We start from the raw sequence: 21,388 nt of genomic DNA, 5'->3' as shown, positions 1-21,388 counted from the left end.
CGGAGGCGATCTGGGACTATGAGCCGACTGTACCGTATTCACAGTGACAGATCGACTGTGAATTCTGTTGCGCGACTGAGACACGGCTGAATTCTGATCTCCCGCTGCCCGGAGTAGATCCCTGATCTGCAGCAAACCTCTGCCAGCTTCTGACTGCGAAGGCTGAATGGACTCTGCTATACGGGTTGCAGCTGCTAAATTCTGAATCGGGGTTCGATATACCTGAGTCGGCGGGAAGAGTTGACGTCGACTGGTGTCGGGAACTCGTTGCCGCGCGCGCTCGTCGAGTGCTCGCTGAAGGTTCTCCAGTCGAGTGCGCTCCGCCAAATTGGCCAGACGCGCCCCCTCCAAGGCACGAGCCTCGGGGGTTTCCCCTGCGATGGGAATACGCAGGGGATCCTCGTTCCTGCGGCGTAGCTCTTCTCTTTGCAGAGAGTCGAGTGGCTCGGGCTGGTACTCTTCGTAACCTCGAGCAGGGTCATCGCCGTCACCTGCTCCACCACCGCGGGCGAAGCCGGGAGGGCTATGAGGCCCGTCGACCATCAAGATTTCCGCCGCTGGATCACTGCTTCCGCACTCGGATGCAGTCTCTCCGGAGCCAGTCGACTGATCGAACAAGCCGTAGAGAGATTCGTTGGGCTCGATTGCCGCAACTTGTGTAGTGGTCGACTGGCGAGCCACCGCGTGACTCACCCATCGCTGAAGCCTCGACCGGCCCGAGCGCTTGCGCTGGCGAGAGACCGGGAGGGTGGAAGACGAAGGAACCGACCGATACTGGGTCGACGGTTGCCGCAGCAGAACGCCGCGGACACATGCGCGGAAATGCGTCGCACCGCGGACGGGGAGCGCATCTACGTCGAGTGGAGCCTCTTGGAGCCATGCGGAGTCGTCGGCGATGAAGGTGAGAGTGCCGAGACGGATCTCTTGACCCTCGATCAAAACTCCAGCAGACACCATGATGAAAATACTCGGAAGAATCGCAACTTCTCCACAAAATCGCTAAAACACCTGCCCCACGGTGGGCGCCAACTGTCGTGGTTCTAAGCCTGACAGTAGAGTGGGGGGTAGGTATGGAGAGGCAAGGTCCTAGCTATGGAGAGGTTGTAGGCACAAAGGATGTACGAGTTCAGGCCCTTCTCGGAAGAAGTAACAGCCCTACGTCTCGGAGCCCGGAGGCGGTCGAGTGGATTATGAATGTAAGGATTACAAGGTGCCGAACCCCTCTGCCTGTGGAGGGGGGTGGCTTATATAGAGTGCGCCAGGACCCCAGCCAGCCCACGTAGGGGAAGGTTTAAGGTGAGTTAAGTCTGGGGCGTTACTGGTAACGCCCCACATAAAGTGCCTTTACTATAATAAAGTCTACTTAATTACAGACCGTTGCGGTGCAGAGTGCCTCTTGACCTCCTGGTGGTCGAGTGAGTCTTCGTGGTCGAGTCCTTCAGGCCAGTCGAGTGTGTCCTCGTTGGTCGAGTGAGTCCTCGTTGGTCGACTGGAAGGCGACCTCTTCTAGGGATGTCCTAGGGTCAGTTACTTAGGACAGGTTCGTGACCCTACCCTAGGTACATAACCCCATCACACGGGGCGGAGGCGGAGGCTGCCTATGCGATAGCGACGACACCTCCTTGGTCGGGAAGTAGCTTACTGGGATGGCCGGTCCGGCGGGGCAGAAATGCATGGACAGCCGAACTAATATTCTTTTGTATTCGGGCATGGTTGCGAGAGAAAATTTATGAGTTGCCGTTGGAGATGTCCTTACAACCCCTCCAAAGAAAATTTAGTCTGTTACAATACTACTCATCACATTTAATGTATAGCCAACGAATACACATTTTTTCTTTCCTTTTTTGGTCGGAACTTACACATACATATTTGATCAACGTTCACAAACAAAAAGAAATATAACACTGTCAAAATGCTAAAATTTCAACCACCTAGGTGGCCAGCACCCTGGATCCAAGACCTTAGACACTCTGTGATGCATCCAAAATTTCACTTGATTTACCTAAACCTGTGAGACACCTAAAATTGCACATTGCTATTCCCAACATTGCAGTTTAGAAAACTGTGCAACATCACTATTCCAGCAAGAGTTACTGTGATTCATAGCCAATTGATCATGTACCAGTATATATATTGGTAAGGTGGAGTTGGATGTCTTGATCTTTTCTGAGCTACTGCGTGCATGGTAAAGATGCCGTGCATCATTTCATTGCCCGTCTTCTCCGTCCTTGATTAGGTTGCAGACGTCGGAGCACTCCACCAGGCTGTGCATATGCACGAAATAATTCAGAGCCGCACGCAGAAAATAAACATATGAACAGTACGATTGATGTCGTTCTGAAGCCGCTAAAGAGAATTTCATTGCCGAAACGGTTCTGCATCACGCACGTACCAGTACTGTCGACTGCGGAAACCTTCCTTGAACACCACGAGGGGTCTGGATGCATGCCATTCGATCCAAAAACAATACATATGTCGTCAGTCACATACAGCAGTTGATCAGCTGGAACAAGAATAAAAAAAGAGAAGAAGCATGGAGATGGACAATTGGACATGCAATCGATCGATCGATGGATCGTCCCTTGGTTTAATTACCTCCGGACGTTGAAGGGCCCGCCGACGCCGGGCGCGCCGGCGCCGCCGAGGACGCAGGTGCTGACGCACTTGGAGGTGCACCGCGCCGCCTCGCGCGACCTCGGGTGCTTGATCCGCTCGGCCTCCTTGCCGTCCTCCCCGGACAGCGTCCGCGGCACGTCGCACATCGTGTCCTCCGGCGCCGTGTCCGCCGCCTTCTGCTGGGTCGGAGGGGTCGGAGGGGGTGCACCAGCTGGCCGAGCTTGCGCCGGCGACGCCACGGCGAGCACCGCGGCCAGCGCCACCACCGCCGGCGCCTGCAGCAGCCTGACGACGCCAGACGGCCGCCACTCTCCGGCGCCCGGCGGTGCCGACCTCGGCGTCACGCCAGCTGGTTTCGTCGGGTGCATCAGTTCTCTCCGTGGCTTGTCCCTACTACCAGGGCCATGCGTGGCTCACATGATGCCGGTCTGAGCTGTCGAGAGCTGAGAGCCTCAAGCTTGCCTGCTTATGTGGACTCTCCGCAGCCACCTGCGGGCCTCCTATCTCTTCTACGCTCTCCATCGCGTTTTTCATTTGCTATAGTGGTTGCGAATGGTTGCGCTAGCCCACGTTCAAAAAGTAGTAAATTACAACTTATAATAGTCCCTTCATTTTTATTTGATCCGTGTATTATCTTTGGTCAAAGTCAAGCTTTGTAACTTTGATAAAATTTATAAACAAAAATGTTAGCATATACAATATCAAATCAATATCGTTTGATTTATTATTAAATATACTTTCCCATCGTATAGATTTGTTATGGTATATGTTTATATTTTTTATGATTAAACTTGGTGAAAGGACATGCGGTGCCTTCATGTGTGGTTTTGGTAATTGATGACAATCTCTATGGACTAACGGTTGCCTTGAGTTATATTTGAATGATTTGTCCATAGGATTGTCTTGAAGTCCATGTGTTGGTTTCAAGGAGTTTATGAGATGGCCAAAGTGCTTTTCAAGGAATTATCCAAAGATTGGTCATGTGTGAGTTGAGATGGCCAAAGTGCTTTTCAAGGAATTATTCAAAGATTGGTCATGTGTGAGTTGAGCTTATTGCAAGCATGTCCTGAAGAAGAAGATTGTGTGATCATTCATGGTTACCTTCAAGACATCATCCAAATGAGAGTTGGAAAGATTCAATGTTGATCAAGACTAAGTCAAGAGTGAATCAAGTTGATCAACTCACAAAGCGTAGAAGAAGTACCGAGAGGGATCAAGTGATCACATGGTATGGTAAGCATTGTCCATTATGCTTTGTGTACTAACCCATGGTCTACGTGAGAGTTTCTTGTGGGGTTAGGTATGTTTCCATGGTCTTGAGTCAAGAGGAAGATCTCATACAACCCATGGAGGATGACATCAAGTGGTGATAGTCATCAAGTTTGTAGTGTGCAAGTTCAAGTGGAGCAACTCGAAGAGTGGCTCACCCATAATGGAGTATGGGGGAGCAATCAAGCTTGAAGTTTGCTGTCCATTGTGGTGTCAATGGAATTGTGAAGATGTCCCAAAGAGTGGCTCACCCATAGTGAAGTATGGGGGAGCAATCAACTAGTCTTCATCGAGCCAACACAATCAAGAAAGGTGGTCCAACTTGAGGAAGTCAAGATCGTCATCATCTAGCTCAAGTGGACTATGTGCAAGGCAAAGGTTTGCCCTTGATAGGTTTTCTATTTTACCGGTCTCATAGTGGTAGTTGGGAGACCGGGTTGTAGGATCGATTGTCGTACTATCAAGGGGGCTCTCTAGGGAGTAGCTTGATCGTATCATTAGTCGAGAGCTCAAACCATTGCATCCTTGCATCATCTTTCTTGGATTTTGTTTGGTTCCATTTGTGAGTCTTAGAGCTTATGGTTATCTTGATGACAAGCTTGAGTTCATTGAAAACGGAGTTCGCATGCATCTTCTATGATGTTTTCGGTGTTGGAGGTTTTACCGGTATTTTTCGAGGATGGGTTCTCACCATTTTATTATGGTCCTTTTCTCATTTGCTTATTATTGTTATTTCTCTGAAGATTGTTTTAGCCCTTGTCGTTAACTTTCCAACAAATTTGGTTTCGTTGAATTCGGAGCTCGTATGCGAAAGTTGTGCCTGTTTTGATATTGCCTATTTTACACAGAGAGGTTGTACCGCCCCATGGAGAGGTTGTACCGCTTGACCGGTACAACCGGTGTTTGGAGCGATTGTACCGCTCCAGAATTGGTCCGGAGGTTGTACCGGTCATGTACCGCTCTACCACCGGACTGGTCTCTGTTGTGGTGCGGTTGTTGGGCGGTTGTGGGCCGGTTGTACCTCTTATTGCCTGTTACCGGTTGTACCGGTGCTCATAGAGGTTGTACCGCTCCTATGTTATTCTGTACATAACGGGCAGATTCGTGGGGACCTATTTAAGGGGGTCTTCTTCCCCAATGGTTCCCCATCTCTTGAGCTCGTTTCTGCCCCCATTGTTGACCTTCTTTGAGCTTGCTAATTCTCAATCCCTCCATAGATTCTTGCTAGTTTTTGAGGGAAAAGAGAGAGGAGATCTAGATCCACATTTCCACCAATCACTTTCTCCTCTATGTGAGGGGAACCCCTTGGATCTAGATCTTGGAGTTCTTGGTGTTCTCCTTCTTGTTCTTCCTCTCATTTTCCTCCCTAGCATTAGTTGCTCCGGTGGGATTTGAGAGAGAAGGACTTGGGCACTCCGTGTGCCCTTGCCATTGCTTTGGTGCATCGGTTTGAGTTGTCCACGATGATACGTGGAAGTGAAGTTTGAGAAGCTTATTACTCTTGGGTGTTTGGGCACCCTAGAGCTTGTTCCTCTTGGGTGCCTTGGTGCCCTAGACGGTTAGTGTTGTTTGGAGCTCAATCATTGTGGTGTAAAGCTCCGGGAAAGCGTCGGGGTCTCCAATTAGGTTGTGGAGATCGCCCCAAGCAATTTGACGGGTTCCGGTGACCGCCCCCAAGGGTTGCCAAAGTGTACGGGTTCGGTGACCGCCCCCAAGGGTTGCCATTTGTACGGGTTCGGTGACCGCCCTCAAGTGTCCCTTAGTGGAATCACGGCATCTTGCATTGTGCGAGGGCGTGAGGAGAGTACGGTGGCCCTAGTGGCTTCTTGGGGAGCATTGTGCCTCCACACCGCTCCAAACAGAGATTAGCATCTGTAAGGGTGTGAACTTCGGGATACATCGTCGTCTCTACGTGCCTTGGTTATCTCTTACTCGAGCCCCTTTACTCATGCACTTTACTTTGTGATAGCGATATTGTTTCTTGTCATATATCTTGCTATCACATAGTTGCTTATCTTGCTTAGCATAAGTTGTTTGTGCACATAGGTGAGCCTAGTTGTTTTAGGTTTTGTGCTTGATAAATTAACCACTAGGTTTATTCCGCATTTGTTCAAGCCTAAATCGTAATTATTTTAAAACGCCTATTCACCCCCCTCTAGGCGACATCCACGATCTCTCAATTGGTATCACAGCTTCGTCTCTCTTTATAGGGCTTAACCACCTAGAGAGTAAGGATGTCGACTAGGGGATTAGGATTCTCTAACACTCTTAGTTTTGATGGCACAAATTTTGATGTTTGGGTAATTCGCATGCTTAATCTCTTTAGGGTCATGGACCCAAATTTAGAGCGAATTGTAGATATGGGTTTTTCTCCTCCAAAGGATCCCCAAAGATTATCTTTAGAGGATGAGAAAAACTCTTATCTCAATGCTCAAGCTTCTAATGTGCTTTTCTATGCTTTGAGAAATGTAGTTATATTTCAGCTCATGCCATTTCGGGATGCTCATGAGTTGTGGACAAAGCTTCAAGATAAATATGGTGTGTCCAAGTTTTGTGGGGATGATTGTTCTCCCTCCACCTCCGGCCATGTTGAGTTCCCAACTTCTTCTACTTCACCTACATGTGGTTTGCCACAAGGTAATGAAAGGGTGAGTAGTGTTGGTCATTGCAATGATGATAGTATGCTTATTGTGGATGATACTTCATCACTATCTTATTGCAATGCATCTTCTTTGGACTTTAACACGTCGAGCACCATACATGTTTCACATGCTTGTGTTGATAGTCCGTGCATATCTTGTAGAAATTGTTTGACTAAATTCATGATGATATGCTTGCTATATCTTGTTGCCATGATAAAAATGCTTGTATTTCCTCGAGTTGTGGTGCTAACAATGTAGAAGAAACCCAACACTCCATGGAACAAGATGTGGTTTTAAATGGTGCTTCAACGGATCCTACATCATCATCTATTGCATTTTGCCTTATGGCCAAGGCTTCAAAGGTATCTCTCACTTTGAATTCCAATATATCTTGTGATGATGGCAAGAGTGATGATGATGTTGATTATGATGAAGAGAATGATAATGTTGCCTCCTTAAAAACTAAGGGGGAAATGATTTTTAAAGCTCTCCACAAAAATAAACTTGCTCATTCCAACTTCATGGAAATCATGTCTATTGCCATTGAAGGCAAGAAATACATTGAGGAGTTGGAATCTCATCTAGAGGAGCATGAGGTCACCATTGAGAAAATGGAAGGTCATGAGCGTGATTACCCAAATGAGATCGCGGAGCTATCTCAAGCTCTTAAACATGAACAAACCTCATCCGAATCTCTTGAGGAGACCTTTGCTACAGAATTATCTAGAATAAAGGAATCTCATGATAGAGCACTCGAGGTGGCCAATGATTTCAAAACTAAAAATGCTAAGCTTGAAGTTGCTCATGCTAGACTCCTTGAGGATTTTGAGCACCTCGAAAATGACTCAAGGGTCATCAAGGGTGAGCTCATCAAACTCACCGAGTCTCATGCTCAACTAGAAGCTTCTTACTTAAAAGAGCTTGCCAAGGTGTCCTCTCCTATTGTTGTTAATGATGATGGTTGGGATACTAACTCTATTACTTGTGAAGCATCCATTTTGAAGGAGAATGTTGAGCTTCGGGCTCAACTTGAGTTGCTATCTAGCAATTATGGGAAATTGGAAGAAAACCATGAAAAGCTCTCAAGCTCTCATGATGATCTTCTAGTACCCTATAATGAGCTAAAGATAGCTCATGAGGCCATGATTTATAAGGTAACATCTAGTGAGCCTCATGTGGATACTAGCACTACTTCTAGTCAAAATGCTATATTGCCATATGCTAGTCCTTGTAATTCATCTACTCACAATGTTGGTACATCTTGTGATGAATTGCTTTCCTTGCCTTGTTGCTCTAACGATGAAGCTTATACTTCCTCTAGTACTTGTGTTGAGACTAACCATGTAGAAGAAATCAAAGAGCTCAAGGCCCAAGTCACTTCTTTGAAGAAAGACTTGGAAAAGAGTCATGAAGGGAAATCCACACTCAACAATATATTGAGTGTGCAAAAATCCTCCAATGACAAAGGTGGACTTGGATTCAACTCTAATAAGAAGAAGAAGAAGTCCAAGATGATCAAGAAGAAGGGCCAAGAACAAGTCAAGAATTCGGCCAAGATTATTTGCTTCAAGTGCAAAATTGAAGGGCATCATGTTAGATCTTGCCCATTGAAGAAGAAACCCATTAGTGACAAGCAACAAGGGAAGCGGCCACAAGTTCATTCTCATGCTCAACCTCAAGTTGAAGAAAAGCCTCTTCCCAAGAAGACTCAAGCTTATGCTTCTCAAGTTGAGAAATCAAGTGAGAAGAAAGTGAATAGTAGACATTGCTACCTATGTCGCGAGAAAGGTCACCTCGCCTCTTCATGCACTAGTGGTAACTTATCCAACCCAATTATTATTGATGATATCTACTCTCTTGGGAAGGATAATGTTGCCAATGTGTTTGCCAAATTTGTTAGTGCTCAAAGTGGTGTCAAGAAAAGAACCATTTGGGTAGCCAAGCCTATTGTGACTAACCTCTTAGGACCCAACTTGGTTGGGGACCAACAAGCTCAAACTTGATCAATAGGTGATATTGGAGGTCATTGGAGACTTGGCTACATTATGAAGAATTAAGGGGACTTCATCATTCTCATTGTCTCAAGCCAAGTCATTCGGATTATCAAGTTTCTATCTTATATCCAATGTTCCTCCTTGCGGTAACTCGTGCTTAAAGTGTCTACATTGATAGTTACTTGCCCCTTTGCATGTTTGGTTTCATACCTTGCATGTGTTTGTATATGTTGTGCTTCCAACTTGATTATCTTAAGCAATCAAGTATGTGTGTGTTGGTTTGCACATCATGTACATGTGTGTCGTTCGTTGAGCCTTTGTGCATCTTGGTCATATCTTGGTTGGCTCTTGTGAGAGATTAATGGAATATCCCATTGTGGGGGAGTGATGTGCTTTGTGCACCTCACAATCCTATAAATGTGTGTACATGAGGAATGCCATCTAGTATTGATATTATAAGATTATCTAGTCGCTATGTGGTATGTCTTTTCATGAGAAATTCAAATTCTAAATAGTCCATTAATTATCTCTTGTTGGATCCTTTAATTGCCTCTTGTCTATTTTTAATTGGTATCACATTATGGGGGAGTAATATGCTATGAGTATATTACTAGCCTAGAAAATGTGTACATTTGAGATATTGTCATCTAGAGTTGATATTGTAAATTATCTTGTTCCTAGGTGGCATGTTAGCTCTACAAGTTGCAATTTGCTTTTTGTTTGGTGTGAAGATGATGTCGGATATCCTTGCTATCTACCACCGGGAATTATTTCCAAATACTTCTTGTCTTTTGACAATTGGTACTCACTTGTGTGGTAGATATTATTGATCATCTTTACATTAGCCTTTGCTTTTATTTGCCTTATCTCTTGCCTAGGATTGTGTCAACTCCCATTGTATTCCATACCACTTGTGGATCTTGTTATTTCCTTGAGCTTGTCTAGTGTTTGTATAGATATAGTGGAAGTGGTGATCCCATCTTGTGCTTTTTGTATTCAAATGCAAATTCTCCATATTGCACAATGCTTGGGGGAGCTATCCTATTTTTCTTAGAACACTCACCTTGTGATCCTTTTGAAGTGTGTGTTGGTGGAATCCAAATCGTTTCTTTTGGTACTTATGCCATCATGAAACTTTGTAGAGCACTTGGTTTGTTTGGAACCATTCTCTCTTTTGGGAGTTTGACATCTTTCTTTTTGTGTATCAATGGATATCTCATTCCTTGATGTATCGTTTAATGATATCCTCCAAGTGATAATTTATTCATTTGGTATCCTTCCTTCACTTGGTATTTCTTTTTCTTTTGGTATCGGTTCTTGAAAGTCTTGAGCATGCATATTAACTTCGTGTAGTATCTTTGGCATGCTTTCTTTCTTTGACCAAATATATAGGGGAAGCTCCACCAAGTCTCAAATTGGATGAGATGTGCATGAAATTTATTTTTGTATCTATATGCACATTTTTATGTGGAGTTTGTCCTATGTATTGTCGGTTCTCTAACTCTTTGGTCCCAATGAGTTTGGGTACCATTTTGTTTGTGTTGTTGTTCTAGGAACAATTGGAGATACATTGGAAGCTCGGCTCACTCACAAGGAAGGTGTTGTCATCATGTGCTTTTGGAGTCGAGCTAGGATGATCAATGAACTACTATCTACCTTCAATTGGTATCTATTACATCCTTCCAATGTTAACTCGGTAATAAGTATCTTCATATTCTTCATGCACACATTTCTTGTATCAACCCTATGTAGGTTGTATCATGGCATGTTATTCATTCATTCTTGTGATATTTGTTTTCTTTCTCAAAGCATCCCAACAATGATCTCTTGTTGCTAGTTGTGATGTCTTTGTTGTTCATGTGTGGACTTCATTTATATACAATAAGACCATATCTAGCCATGAGCTATGCTTTCAAGCAAATATCTTATTGATATATGTATGACCTCCCTTTGGATATCTTGTTCCTCGTGTTGTAACTATTTCGGGTTTACATCCTTCTTTGTAGATATATATCATCATGATTTCGTCTACCTAGAATCTTATACACTTGAGAGAAGTTGCATATCTAGTTGATATCCTTTCTTTCATGGCCACCTTGTCTTTCTTATGTTATTTCTTTGGTGGCTCCGTGAAAGTTTTTGCCTTGAGTGTGTGTCTTCTATCGTTGCATCTTGATGCACTCTTGTGTGTGGTGAAGATTATTTTCCTCATGCTTATCTTTACGAGGCTTTTGCCATCTTAATTGGTATCCCTCGTCTTGATGAGGCTTTCATCTTCTATCTTCACCACGGGTTGTAAAAAGCATAGGTTCTTAATATGCTTATTAGTAAGCTTGTGAATCCATTTGCTAGTTGTGTGTGGGAATGATAGGCCTTACACCGTGTGCCTCATTCTTTCAAGACTTTATTGATGCCTAATGCTCATCCGTACATTAGTCTTCTCAAGTGCATTGCCTTGACTCACACACATCATTTTGGTTGAGCCCATTCTTAAGTTGCCTCATTTATTACTTGTTGCTCAACCATGTGTGTGTTGCAAGTACTAGGCTTTGTTTCCTATATGCTCACTTGCACTTGTTGTAAGTTTCTATTGATTTTGGGGGAGCTATGATCCTATTTTGTGCACTTTGTATCCAAATACAAATATTCTTATGTGTGCACAAATCATGGGGAGCTTCTCTAGTTTCTTTAGAACACTCCTTTGCTCATATCATAATATCCTTTATTCATGTGGCTTGTAGGATCTTTGGTCTAGTTGGTTCAATTGATATCCGTTGATTGCTTGCTTCAATTGGTACTTTTTGATTGCTTGATTGCTTGTGTCTCTCTTTGTTATGTCCTTGTGGCATATCATTCCTTTAGCAATCTTGGTGCCTCAATATAGTTGGTCTTCCTCCAAGTATTACCGTTGGATATGTGTATTGCATTCCACTCTCTTACTGAGAAATACACAACTTATGGAGGAACACAATTTATATTGGCCTTCTAAGCTTTTCGCCCATTTTGGCAATCGATGCCAATGGGGGAGAAGTTTCAGAGAGTTTTGTGGATAAGTTTAGAGAGTTTTTTCTTCTTGCTTTGGTTTCGTACCTAAGCATTTGCATCTCATACACATGCATTATTGGTTGTTGCATTGCATGGTGATAAATAATTCCTTATATAAACTCTCTTGAAAATGATTGTCATCAATTACCAAAATGGGGTAGATTGAAAGGACATGCGGTGCCCTCATGTGTGGTTTTGGTAATTGATGACAATCTCTATGGACTAACGGTTGCCTTGAGTTATATTTGAAGAATTTGTCCATAGGATTGTCTTGAAGTCCATGTGTTGGTTTCAAGGAGTTTATGAGATGGCCAAAGTGCTTTTCAAGGAATTATCCAAAGATTGGTCATGTGTGAGTTGAGATGGCCAAAGTGCTTTTCAAGGAATTATCCAAAGATTGATCATGTGTGAGTTGAGCTTATTGCAAGCATGTCTTGAAGAAGAAGATTGTGTGATCATTCATGGTTACCTTCAAGACATCATCCAAATGAGAGTTGGAAAGATTCAATGTTGATCAAGACTAAGTCAAGAGTGAATCAAGTTGATCAACTCACAAAGCGTAGAAGAAGTACCGAGAGGGATCAAGTGATCCCATGGTATGGTAAGCATTGTCCATTACGCTTTGTGTACTAACCCATGGTCTACGTGAGAGTTCTTTGTGGGGTTAGGTATGTTTCCATGGTCTTGCGTCAAGAGGAAGATCTCATACAACCCATGGAGGATGACATCAAGTGGTGATCGTCATCAAGTTTGCAGTGTGCAAGTTCAAGTGGAGCAACTTGAAGAGTGGCTCACCCATAATGGAGTATGGGGAGCAATCAAGCTTGAAGCTTGTTGTCCATTGTGGTGTCAATGGAATTGTGAAGATGTGCCAAAGAGTGGCTCACCCATAGTGGAGTATGGGGGAGCAATCAACTAGTCTTCATCGAGCCAACACAATCAAGAAAGGTGGTCCAACTTGAGGAAGTCAAGATCGTCATCATCTAGCTCAAGTGGACTATGTGCAAGGCAAAGGTTTGCTCTTAATAGGTTTTCTATTTTACCGGTCTCATAGTGGTAGTTGGGAGACCGGGTTGTAGGATCGATTGTCGTACTATCAAGGGGGGCTCTCTAGGGAGTAGCTTGATCGTATCATTAGTCGAGAGCTCAAACCATTGCATCCTTGCATCATCTTTATTGGTTCTTATTTGGTTCCATTTGTGAGTCTTAGAGCTTATGGTCATCTTGATGACAAGCTTGAGTTCATCGAAAACGGAGTTCGCATGCATCTGCTATGATGTTTTCGGTGTTGGAGGTTTTACCGGTATTTTTCGAGGATGGGTTCTCACCATTTTATTATGGTCTTTTTCTCATTTGCTTATTATTGTTATTTCTCTTAAGATTGTGTTAGCCCTTGTTGTTAGCTTTCCAACAAACTTGGTTTCGTTGAATTCGAAGCTCATATGCGAAAGTTGTGGCTGTTTTGATATTGCGTGTTTTACACAGAGAGGTTGTACCGCCCCATGGAGAGGTTGTACCGCTTGACCGGTACAACCGGTGTTTGGAGCGGTTGTACCGCTTCAGAATTGGTCCGGAGGTTTTACCGGTCATGTACCGCTCTACCACCGGACTGTTCTCTGTTGTTGTGCGGTTGTTGGGCGGTTGTGGGCCGGTTGTACCGCTTATTGCCTGTTACCGGTTGTACCGGTGCTCATAGAGGTTGTACTGCTCCTATGTTATTCTGTACATAACGGGCAGATTCGTGGGGACCTATTTAAGGGGGTCTTCTTCCCCAATGGTTCCCCATCTCTTGAGCTCGTTTTTGCCCCCATTGTTGACCTTCTTTGAGCTTGCTTACTCTCAATCCCTCCATGGATTCTTGCTAGTTTTTGAGGGAAAAGAGAGAGATGATCTAGATCCACATTTCCACCAATCACTTTCTCCTCTATGTGAGGGGAACCCCTTGGATCTAGATCTTGGAGTTCTTGGTGTTCTCCTTCTTGTTCTTCCTCTCATTTTTCTCCCTAGCATTAGTTGCTCCGGTGGGATTTGAGAGAGAAGGACTTGGGCACTCCGTGTGCCCTTGCCATTGCTTTGGTGCATCGGTTTGAGTTGTCCACGATGATACGTGGAAGTGAAGTTTGAGAAGCTTATTATTCTTGTGTGTTTGGGCACCCTAGAGCTTGTTCCTCTTGGGTGCCTTGGCGCCTTAGACGGTTAGTGTTGTTTGGAGCTCAATCATTGTGGTGTAAAGCTCCGGGCAAGCGTCGGGGTCTCCAATTAGGTTGTGGAGATCGCCCCGAGCAATTTGACGGGTTCCGGTGACCGCCCCCAAGGGTTGCCAAAGTGTACGGGTTCGGTGACCGCCCCCAAGGGTTGCCATTTGTACGGGTTCGGTGACCGCCCTCAAGGGTCCCTTAGTGGAATCACGACATCTTGCATTGTGCGAGGGCGTGAAGAGAGTACGGTGGCCCTAGTGGCTTCTTGGGGAGCATTGTGCCTCCACACTGCTCCAAACGAATATTAGCATCTGCAAGGGTGTGAACTTCGGGAAACATCGTCGTCTCTGCATGCCTTGGTTATCTCTTACCCGAGCCCCTTTACTCATGCACTTTACTTTGTGATAGCGATATTGTTTCTTGTCATATATCTTGCTATCACATAGTTGCTTATCTTACTTAGCATAAGTTGTTTGTGCACATAGGTGAGCCTAGTTGTTTTAGGTTTTGTGCTTGACAAATTAACCGCTAGGTTTATTCCGCATTTGTTCAAGCCTAAATCGTAATTATTTTAAAACGCCTATTCACCCTCCCTCTAGGCGACATCCACGATCTCTCACTTGGTCAAACTTTACAAAGTTTGACTTTAGCCAACTCTAATTTGCAGAGTAAATAAAAACGAAGAAAGTACTACTCCAACCAGATTTTTTTTAACAAATGTACAGACTTTATTCAATTGAAAGAACAGTACATCATTTATGAGGAATGGTACAATTTTATTTAAAGGCTCCTCAAACCAATCAACAATACAAGAAAATTAAGCCAATCTAGCAAACTCATGGACAACTTTATTTGCTTCTGTAACAATGTTTGAACCTAGAAATAAGAAAATCTCAAGCAATAAAGTAACAATCATCAAAAACTGCCGCCGCCATTCCTAACGACCGTCCTTCATTATTCATGGTATCGATGACCTCCAAATTATCATAATTAATAATAAGTCGATTGCATGCCGACCGTTGCGTCACGGATAGACCGAACCTAAGTACTAGATCTTCCGTCGTGAGAATGTCCGCACACCAATCAATTTTCTAAAAGCCTCCTGCAGTGAATTTGTCTTTATCGTCCCTCAAGACCGCTCCAACCGTACCCTTAAAGAAGTCATGATCAAAATAAGAATCATCATTAAGCTTCACAAAGCCAACCGGGGGAGGAATCCAACCCCCTCCTTTCATAGAAGCATTTGGAGAGGAAGCAACAATGTAATTAGCCGTAAGAGCTTTATATCCCTATAGAAATCTAGTAAACATCTTGAATTTTCTTTGTATGCACTACTTTACGCCTTTCCCACCACAAATATCAAGTCGTGATGGCAATCATCTCACGTGTATTCTGAAACCCCATAATAGATAAATCTTGATCTGGCATATCTAGTAAGAATTTCATCACCCACATGATCAACTTCACAAGCTCTATAAATTATTTCGTCTAATCCTAGTCTTCTCCAAACCTCCAACATGATATTTATTTTGGATTTATTTAGGGCTCATCTAGATGTGACATAACAATGTCACATGTAAGTGTGATATCATTGCCAACTCACCCAAAATAAATCTCACCCCCGTCCTTTGTCTTTGATTTTTTTAGAATTTTCGCCGACTTTATTGATATGTAACAATATTCATAGGTACAAGACTTTGGTCCTCGGGTGCAACCAACCAAACATGGCACCATATACCTAGGATAAAAACCGAATTAGGCAAAAACTAAAAATTTACGCTCATGAATACAATTACATGAAATAAAAGCATCTTTCCTAGCGTTAACTTCCTTGATGATAGCTCCAGAATACCACCCGATCCTTGTTGTATATCTTTCATCATGCCCTCGCAATCCGACGCCACGTGGATCATCTGAACTCTCTGGTCTTCTGCAAGAGCCATGGCCTCCCGACACGCAAGTGTTTCAACCAATGTGGGGTTCAGTAATACCTGCCTAGACAACCAAGGAAGAGCACATGTACTGGCCATCACGGCCTCTGCAACACCAGCGTGTACGTAGCGATCAACCGCTCCATTCACATTCATTTGTTTGTCACATTCTTTTTGTCTACCATCTAGCCACTACAAACAACTCGGACACCCCTTTCCCTCGGTCGTACTCCCTCCGTTCCAAATTATTCGTCACAGAAATGGATGTATCTAAAACTAAAATATATCTAGATATATCCATAACTGAGACAAGTAATTCGGAACGGAAGGAGTATATATTGTTGCCCTTGGTTGTTTGTTACTCAGCCTTTTATACACATTAAATAAAGGGACTCCTAGACAGCATCTTTGGCGCCACTTCCGTTCATGGCGCTCACGCACGAATCTCCTTTGCCTAGGGCTGCAAGAAAAGCTTGAGTCTCGTGAGTCGCTCGAGATCGACTCGTCTTCTAGCTCGACTCGGGATCGACTCGAAAAGAAATGAGCTAAGTATGAACACTTTCTATAGCTCGGTCGAGAAACGAGTTGATTTTGAGCCAATACTGGCTCGATTGATTTTAGCTCGATATCTCGACATAATATCATTATGTTAAATGATAATGTCATATATTAAATGGAAATAGGATAGTTTATTATCATATATGCCGCCCAGGATTTTTTTCTACTTTCTTTACAAGCAAACATGGAAGCTTAATTTAGAGAAAATTTAGGCCTTATTATGGTACGTGGTCGTACGTGTGTTAAATATTTTGTTGTTTTTGGCATCTTCGACCTGCACTACGCTGCAACTTATTATGATTGTTTGCCAATGTTTTATTTTCCCAACTATATATATGTCGTGAATTGTTATCTTATGTCGATACTAGACTTTCAGTTGTGAGAGAATAAATTAAACTAGTTCTAAAAAAATTATATTAGAATAATATTTTTTAGTGCATTTTTACGTTGTGTTGTGCTTTATCTAATTGGAATAGTAGTTGTAGATTTTATAATTGCCGTCGTCTCATTTAGTTCGAAACTAGCTCGAGATTAGCTCAAGATAGTTACAAGCTGAGCATGAGTCATGTTCTACAGCTCGACCTTGAATTTTACTTAGTTTGAGCTCGCTCAAATTTAAATATGAGCTGAGCTGAGCCAAGTCCAACTCACTCGAACTTGACTCGTTTGCAGCCCTACCTGTGCCTGCCCTCATCAAGCATGCTTGATCGCTCGGCAGAAAAAACAAAGGGAAGTGTTTGGGGACGGTGCGCCGGCCGAAGCGCTTGGCCGGTCGCTTCCTTTTTTCACGCGCGGGACACGCTGGCACGCGCGCGCTTAGTTGACCCAAACGTTTTTCTTTCTTTTTTTTTTCTTTTTCTTTGCTTCTTCTTCCTTCCGCCTCCGCCTGATCCCATCTCGCCTCCTCCATTCTAGCGCGTGGAGCAGCTCGCCGTCGGCCATGGATGTAGAGGTTGCAGCCCCGCTCTCATTCCCACCTCCTTTTCTTCCTTCTCCCTCTCTTCCCTCTTCCTCCTCCTCTCTTCCCCTTTTGTTGCAACCGGCGACAGGCAAAACCCCGGGAGGACCGAGGTGCCCGTGCTACAACCATGGCCACGGGGGAGGAGCTGCAACCGCGGTACTGGGAGAGTTGCAAACGGCGTTTTCCCGTGCTACAACCATGGACACAAAAAGCTACATCCAGTAGATAAAAAAGCTTCAACCAGACAACGAAATACAGGAAAAGTTACAACCGTTTTGACAAAAAGCTTCAACCCACAGATGAAAAAGCTTCAAACAGAGATTGAGAAAATCCTCCTCGACGACGACCAAGGCGTCTCTCTGTGTGTTTTGTTGCAACTGCAGAGTAAAAAGCTGCAACCCTTTGTGAAAAAAGCTTCAAGCTCAGGTGAAAAAAGCTTCAATTGGCATGCTGAAAAGCTTCAATTCGCGAGAAAAGCTTCAACAGGCATAGAGAAAAGCTTCAGCCGATGAGATAAAAAGCTTCAACCTGACTCGCCAATGGCAGCGAGTGGCAATGTTGAGAGCTGCATCGGCGACACGACAGTGCAGCGACGATGGCGGCTGCTAGGTGCTGCAACGACAGGGGGTGCCGGTGTGCTTCAAGACGGCGCCATTTTTTGCTACAAGGGGGGCTTTCTGCTGGACCGGGGGGTGAGTATGGATGATGCGACAGCGACGGGGACGGCGACTGGCGGCGACGGAGAGCGCATCCAGCAGCATGGGACTAGGGGAGAGGTCCAGGTGAGGGGGCTAGTCGCCGGCGGCAGGAGCGGCTGGGGTGGGGGCGCGGTGAAGAAGAAGGAGAGGAAGAAGAAGTCAACGCGGGGCAAGGGGGCGCAAGGAAACAGATCTGACGGCTCAAGCTCGCGGATCGGGCGGCTGGGGCTTGACCGGCCCAACGATTGGGCCGGTGCGCCGGCGCAGATCGTCCTCCAAAAACAAAACAGATCGCTCGGGTCGCTCGATGATGGGTTGACCGATCAGCCTTTGACCAATCACGTTTTAACCGATGAAACCACTGACTGTTGACTATTGGACTTTTGTAAAACAATGAATCTAAAAAAATTCGTGAAAAATGAAAGAAAACTTAGATTTTAAAAAAATCATAAATTTGTGAAAAATGGTTCACAAAGAAAAAATTTACAATTTTTTAAATAAATTTCACGTATTTGAAAACATAAAATTCGAAAAAAAAGTTTAAATTTTAAAAAAGTTCAACAATTTTTTTAAAAATCATCAAAATTTTAAAAAAGTTCATTTACTGAATAAAAATTTCATGAATATGGAAAAAGTTCATCGAATTTAAAAAATAAATTCACAAATTTAAAAAAAAATCATCGAACCAGGAAGAACAAAAGAGGAAAAAGGCAAAAAGAAAAGAGAAAAGAACAAAACATGGAAAACGATGTAACAAATCACATAACGTGAGGTGGCTGGTTGGTTGCTGCAGTGTAGATTTAATCAGGAGATCGGCGGTCGGCGGTTAAAGTCACAGCACGCGTGCACCCTTTTCGCAGGTTTAAAAACAGAAAAGAAAGTAATATAGATGGGCTGCCCAGCTTGCAGGAGGGCTGTGCACCCGTTTGGGCGCCTGAAGCGTCAAATAAAGAATTCCTTAAGTAAATACACAATAACAATGCAAAAGGCACAGACAAAAAAATATTTTTGACGGGCCAGATCTGGACTGCACATGTATTCGTACATGCACCTGTATTCGTACCGTGTTGTCTTTCTCCTGCGTGTCAGGCACGCACACACGAATCAAACAAAACATCGCTACTCAACAATTATGGTGGTGCGCACATCGACGGAGGCATCCGTGTGAGTATCTATGCACCATGGATTAGTTATCTCTTGTTTGCTGACGATAGTCTCATTTTTCTTGCTGCCAAGACTCTAAATGCAGAACGGCTAGTGGAAATATTACAAATCTATGCGGACTGCTCGGGACAGTCGGTCAACAAAGAGAAAAGCTCTATTTTCTTCTGTGGCAACTCGGGGCAGCCCCTCCGGACACAAACCAAACATATACTCAGGATTGCAGCAGAAGCGTTCTCTGGGTGCTATCTAGGCTTACCCATTGCCATTGGAAGAAACACTAGTGGTACTTTTCATCATATTAGTGAACGTATTCGCAGCAGAATAAGTGGATGGTCTCAGAGGAATTTAGCCTGTGCAGGGAGGGAAGTCCTTTTGAAATCTATTGCACAAGCTATCCCAACATACAGCATGAGTTGTTTCCTGCTAACCAAGAAAGTTTGCAAGGAAATCACCTCGCCCATGGCCAAATATTGGTGGGGGAGTTCCATTGACAAAAGATCCGTACATTGGTTGGCGTGGGATAAGTTGACAGAGCCAAAAATCAAAGGAGGTCTAGACTTTCGGGATCCCCAAATGTTCAATCTAGCAATGCTTGGAAAGCAAGGCTGGCGCATACTGACCAAACCAGATTCTTTGTGCTCTAGAGTGTTGAAGGGAAAGTACTTCCCACACCCAAATTTTCTCCAAGCCTCGGTGCCTAGGGGAGCATCCTCTACCTGGAAAGCTATCATTGCAGGCAGAACGGCGTTGGAGAGGGGCCTGATCCACCGAATAGGAGATGGATCATCTATATCCATTTGGGATGATCCTTGGATCCCAAATGTAGTCACAATGAAACCGACTGGTAGGTTAGGGGTGGCGCCCCTACACACTGTCTCAGAGCTGATAGATGACTACACTGGGAGTTGGAATGTCAGTTTGGTCCGCCAAATTTTTCTTCATCCCGATGCTGAGGCCATTCTTAATATACCCTTGAACAGATCTGGTGGGGAAGATAGTTTGGCGTGGTCGTTGGAAAAGTCGGGTAACTACACTGTAAAATCAGCGTATCGCTCTCTCATGACTCGGAACGAGCTTAGTTCTCTAGAGGAAGGGACGATTACGGACACTTCATCAGCAAATAAACAGCTGTGGACCGCACTTTGGAAATTACGGGTGGTGCCGAAGGTTAGGGTTTTCTGGTGGAGGGTTTTGCGTGGTATCCTGCCAGACTACATGACTCTACAGCACCGTCACATCAAGCCACTTGGCCGCTGCGATCTTTGCAAGGCCATGAATGAAGACTTAATGCATGCACTCATCTCATGCTCACATGCTGTAACGCCCTCGATGCGGCTATAGCTCCCACGTGTCGAGGCACGACTTAGAGACATAACCGCATTGAAAGCAATGTCGCAAGTCAGGCAATCATTACAACATCCCATGTAATATGTAATAAAAGGGGGAGATACATAGTTGGCTTACACTTGCCACGTCACATCAGAGTACATAAATAATATCCATCAAACAAACACTCATGGCCCGACTACGGCGCCAAAATAGAGAAGAACCCAACATGCGACAAGGCCCTGAATCGAACCCCAACTAGGCACCACTACTGATCATCGGGAAAGGAAACATAATAACGCTGAGAGTCCTCGTCGAACTCCCACTTGAGCTCGTACTCGTCACCTGGAGTGAAATCACCTGGACCTGCATCTGGAATTATAGTATCTGTGAGCCACAGGGACTCAGCAATCTCGCACCCTCGCGATCAAGACTATTTAAGCTTATAGGAAGGATAAGGCAAGAATATGTGGAGCTGCAGCAAGCGACTAGCATATATGGTGGCTATCTTATACGCAAAAGAGAGCGAGAAGAGGAGGCAAAGCACGAGCGAGAAGCTATAAGAACAACCTGCGCAAGCATAACTCCAACACCGTGTCCACTTCCCGGACTCCGCCGAGAAGAGGCCATCACGGTAACACACTCAGTTGATCCATTTTAATTAATTAAGGTTCAAGTTATCTACAACCGGACATTAACAAATTCACATCTGCTCATAACCGCGGGCACGGCTTTCGAAAGTTCAATCCCTGCAGGGGGTCCCAACTTAGCCCATGACAAGCTCTAACGGTCAACGAAGGAATAGACCTCCACCCGAGACACACCGATCAGACTCGGTAACCCGGTACAACAAGACAATTCGACAGGTTAAAACAAGACCAGCAACACCGCCCGAATGTGCCGACAAATCCCGATAGGAGCTGCACATATCTCTTTCTCAGGGCACACTCAGATTGTCCTAGGTACGGGTAGGCCAGCCCAGAGTT

The 21,388-nt window shown here is 44.5% G+C and overlaps 1 protein-coding gene across 1 annotated transcript; it reads right to left on the bottom strand.

The window, feature by feature from the left end:
• Positions 1-1,809: 1,809 nt before the first annotated feature.
• LOC123130332 (uncharacterized) lies at positions 1,810-3,053 on the bottom strand. The gene is made up of 3 exons (XM_044550252.1): positions 2,596-3,053; positions 2,393-2,437; positions 1,810-2,264 (listed from the first exon to the last, which is right to left on the bottom strand). Exons 1-3 carry the CDS (start codon positions 2,982-2,984, stop codon positions 2,207-2,209), a joined length of 492 nt encoding a protein of 163 aa, XP_044406187.1. The 5' UTR covers positions 2,985-3,053; the 3' UTR covers positions 1,810-2,206.
• Between the last annotated feature and the right edge of the window lie 18,335 nt (positions 3,054-21,388).

This window comes from Triticum aestivum, chromosome 6A, assembly GCF_018294505.1.
Source record: "Triticum aestivum cultivar Chinese Spring chromosome 6A, IWGSC CS RefSeq v2.1, whole genome shotgun sequence".
Taxonomy (NCBI): Eukaryota; Viridiplantae; Streptophyta; class Magnoliopsida; order Poales; family Poaceae; genus Triticum; species Triticum aestivum.
Note: the sequence above shows the minus strand (reverse complement) of the source record. Positions and strands in the feature narration are given on the sequence as shown.

Coding starts and splice junctions, on each gene's coding strand:
- LOC123130332 (XM_044550252.1), bottom strand. CDS start 2,984: ATGCACCCGACGAAACCAGCTGGCGTGACGCCGAGGTCGGCACCGCCG. Junction 2,438..2,595: donor GGGCCCTTCAACGTCCGGAG/GTAATTAAACCA, acceptor GCATGCATCCAG/ACCCCTCGTGGTGTTCAAGG. Junction 2,265..2,392: donor TTCCGCAGTCGACAGTACTG/GTACGTGCGTGA, acceptor GCATATGCACAG/CCTGGTGGAGTGCTCCGACG.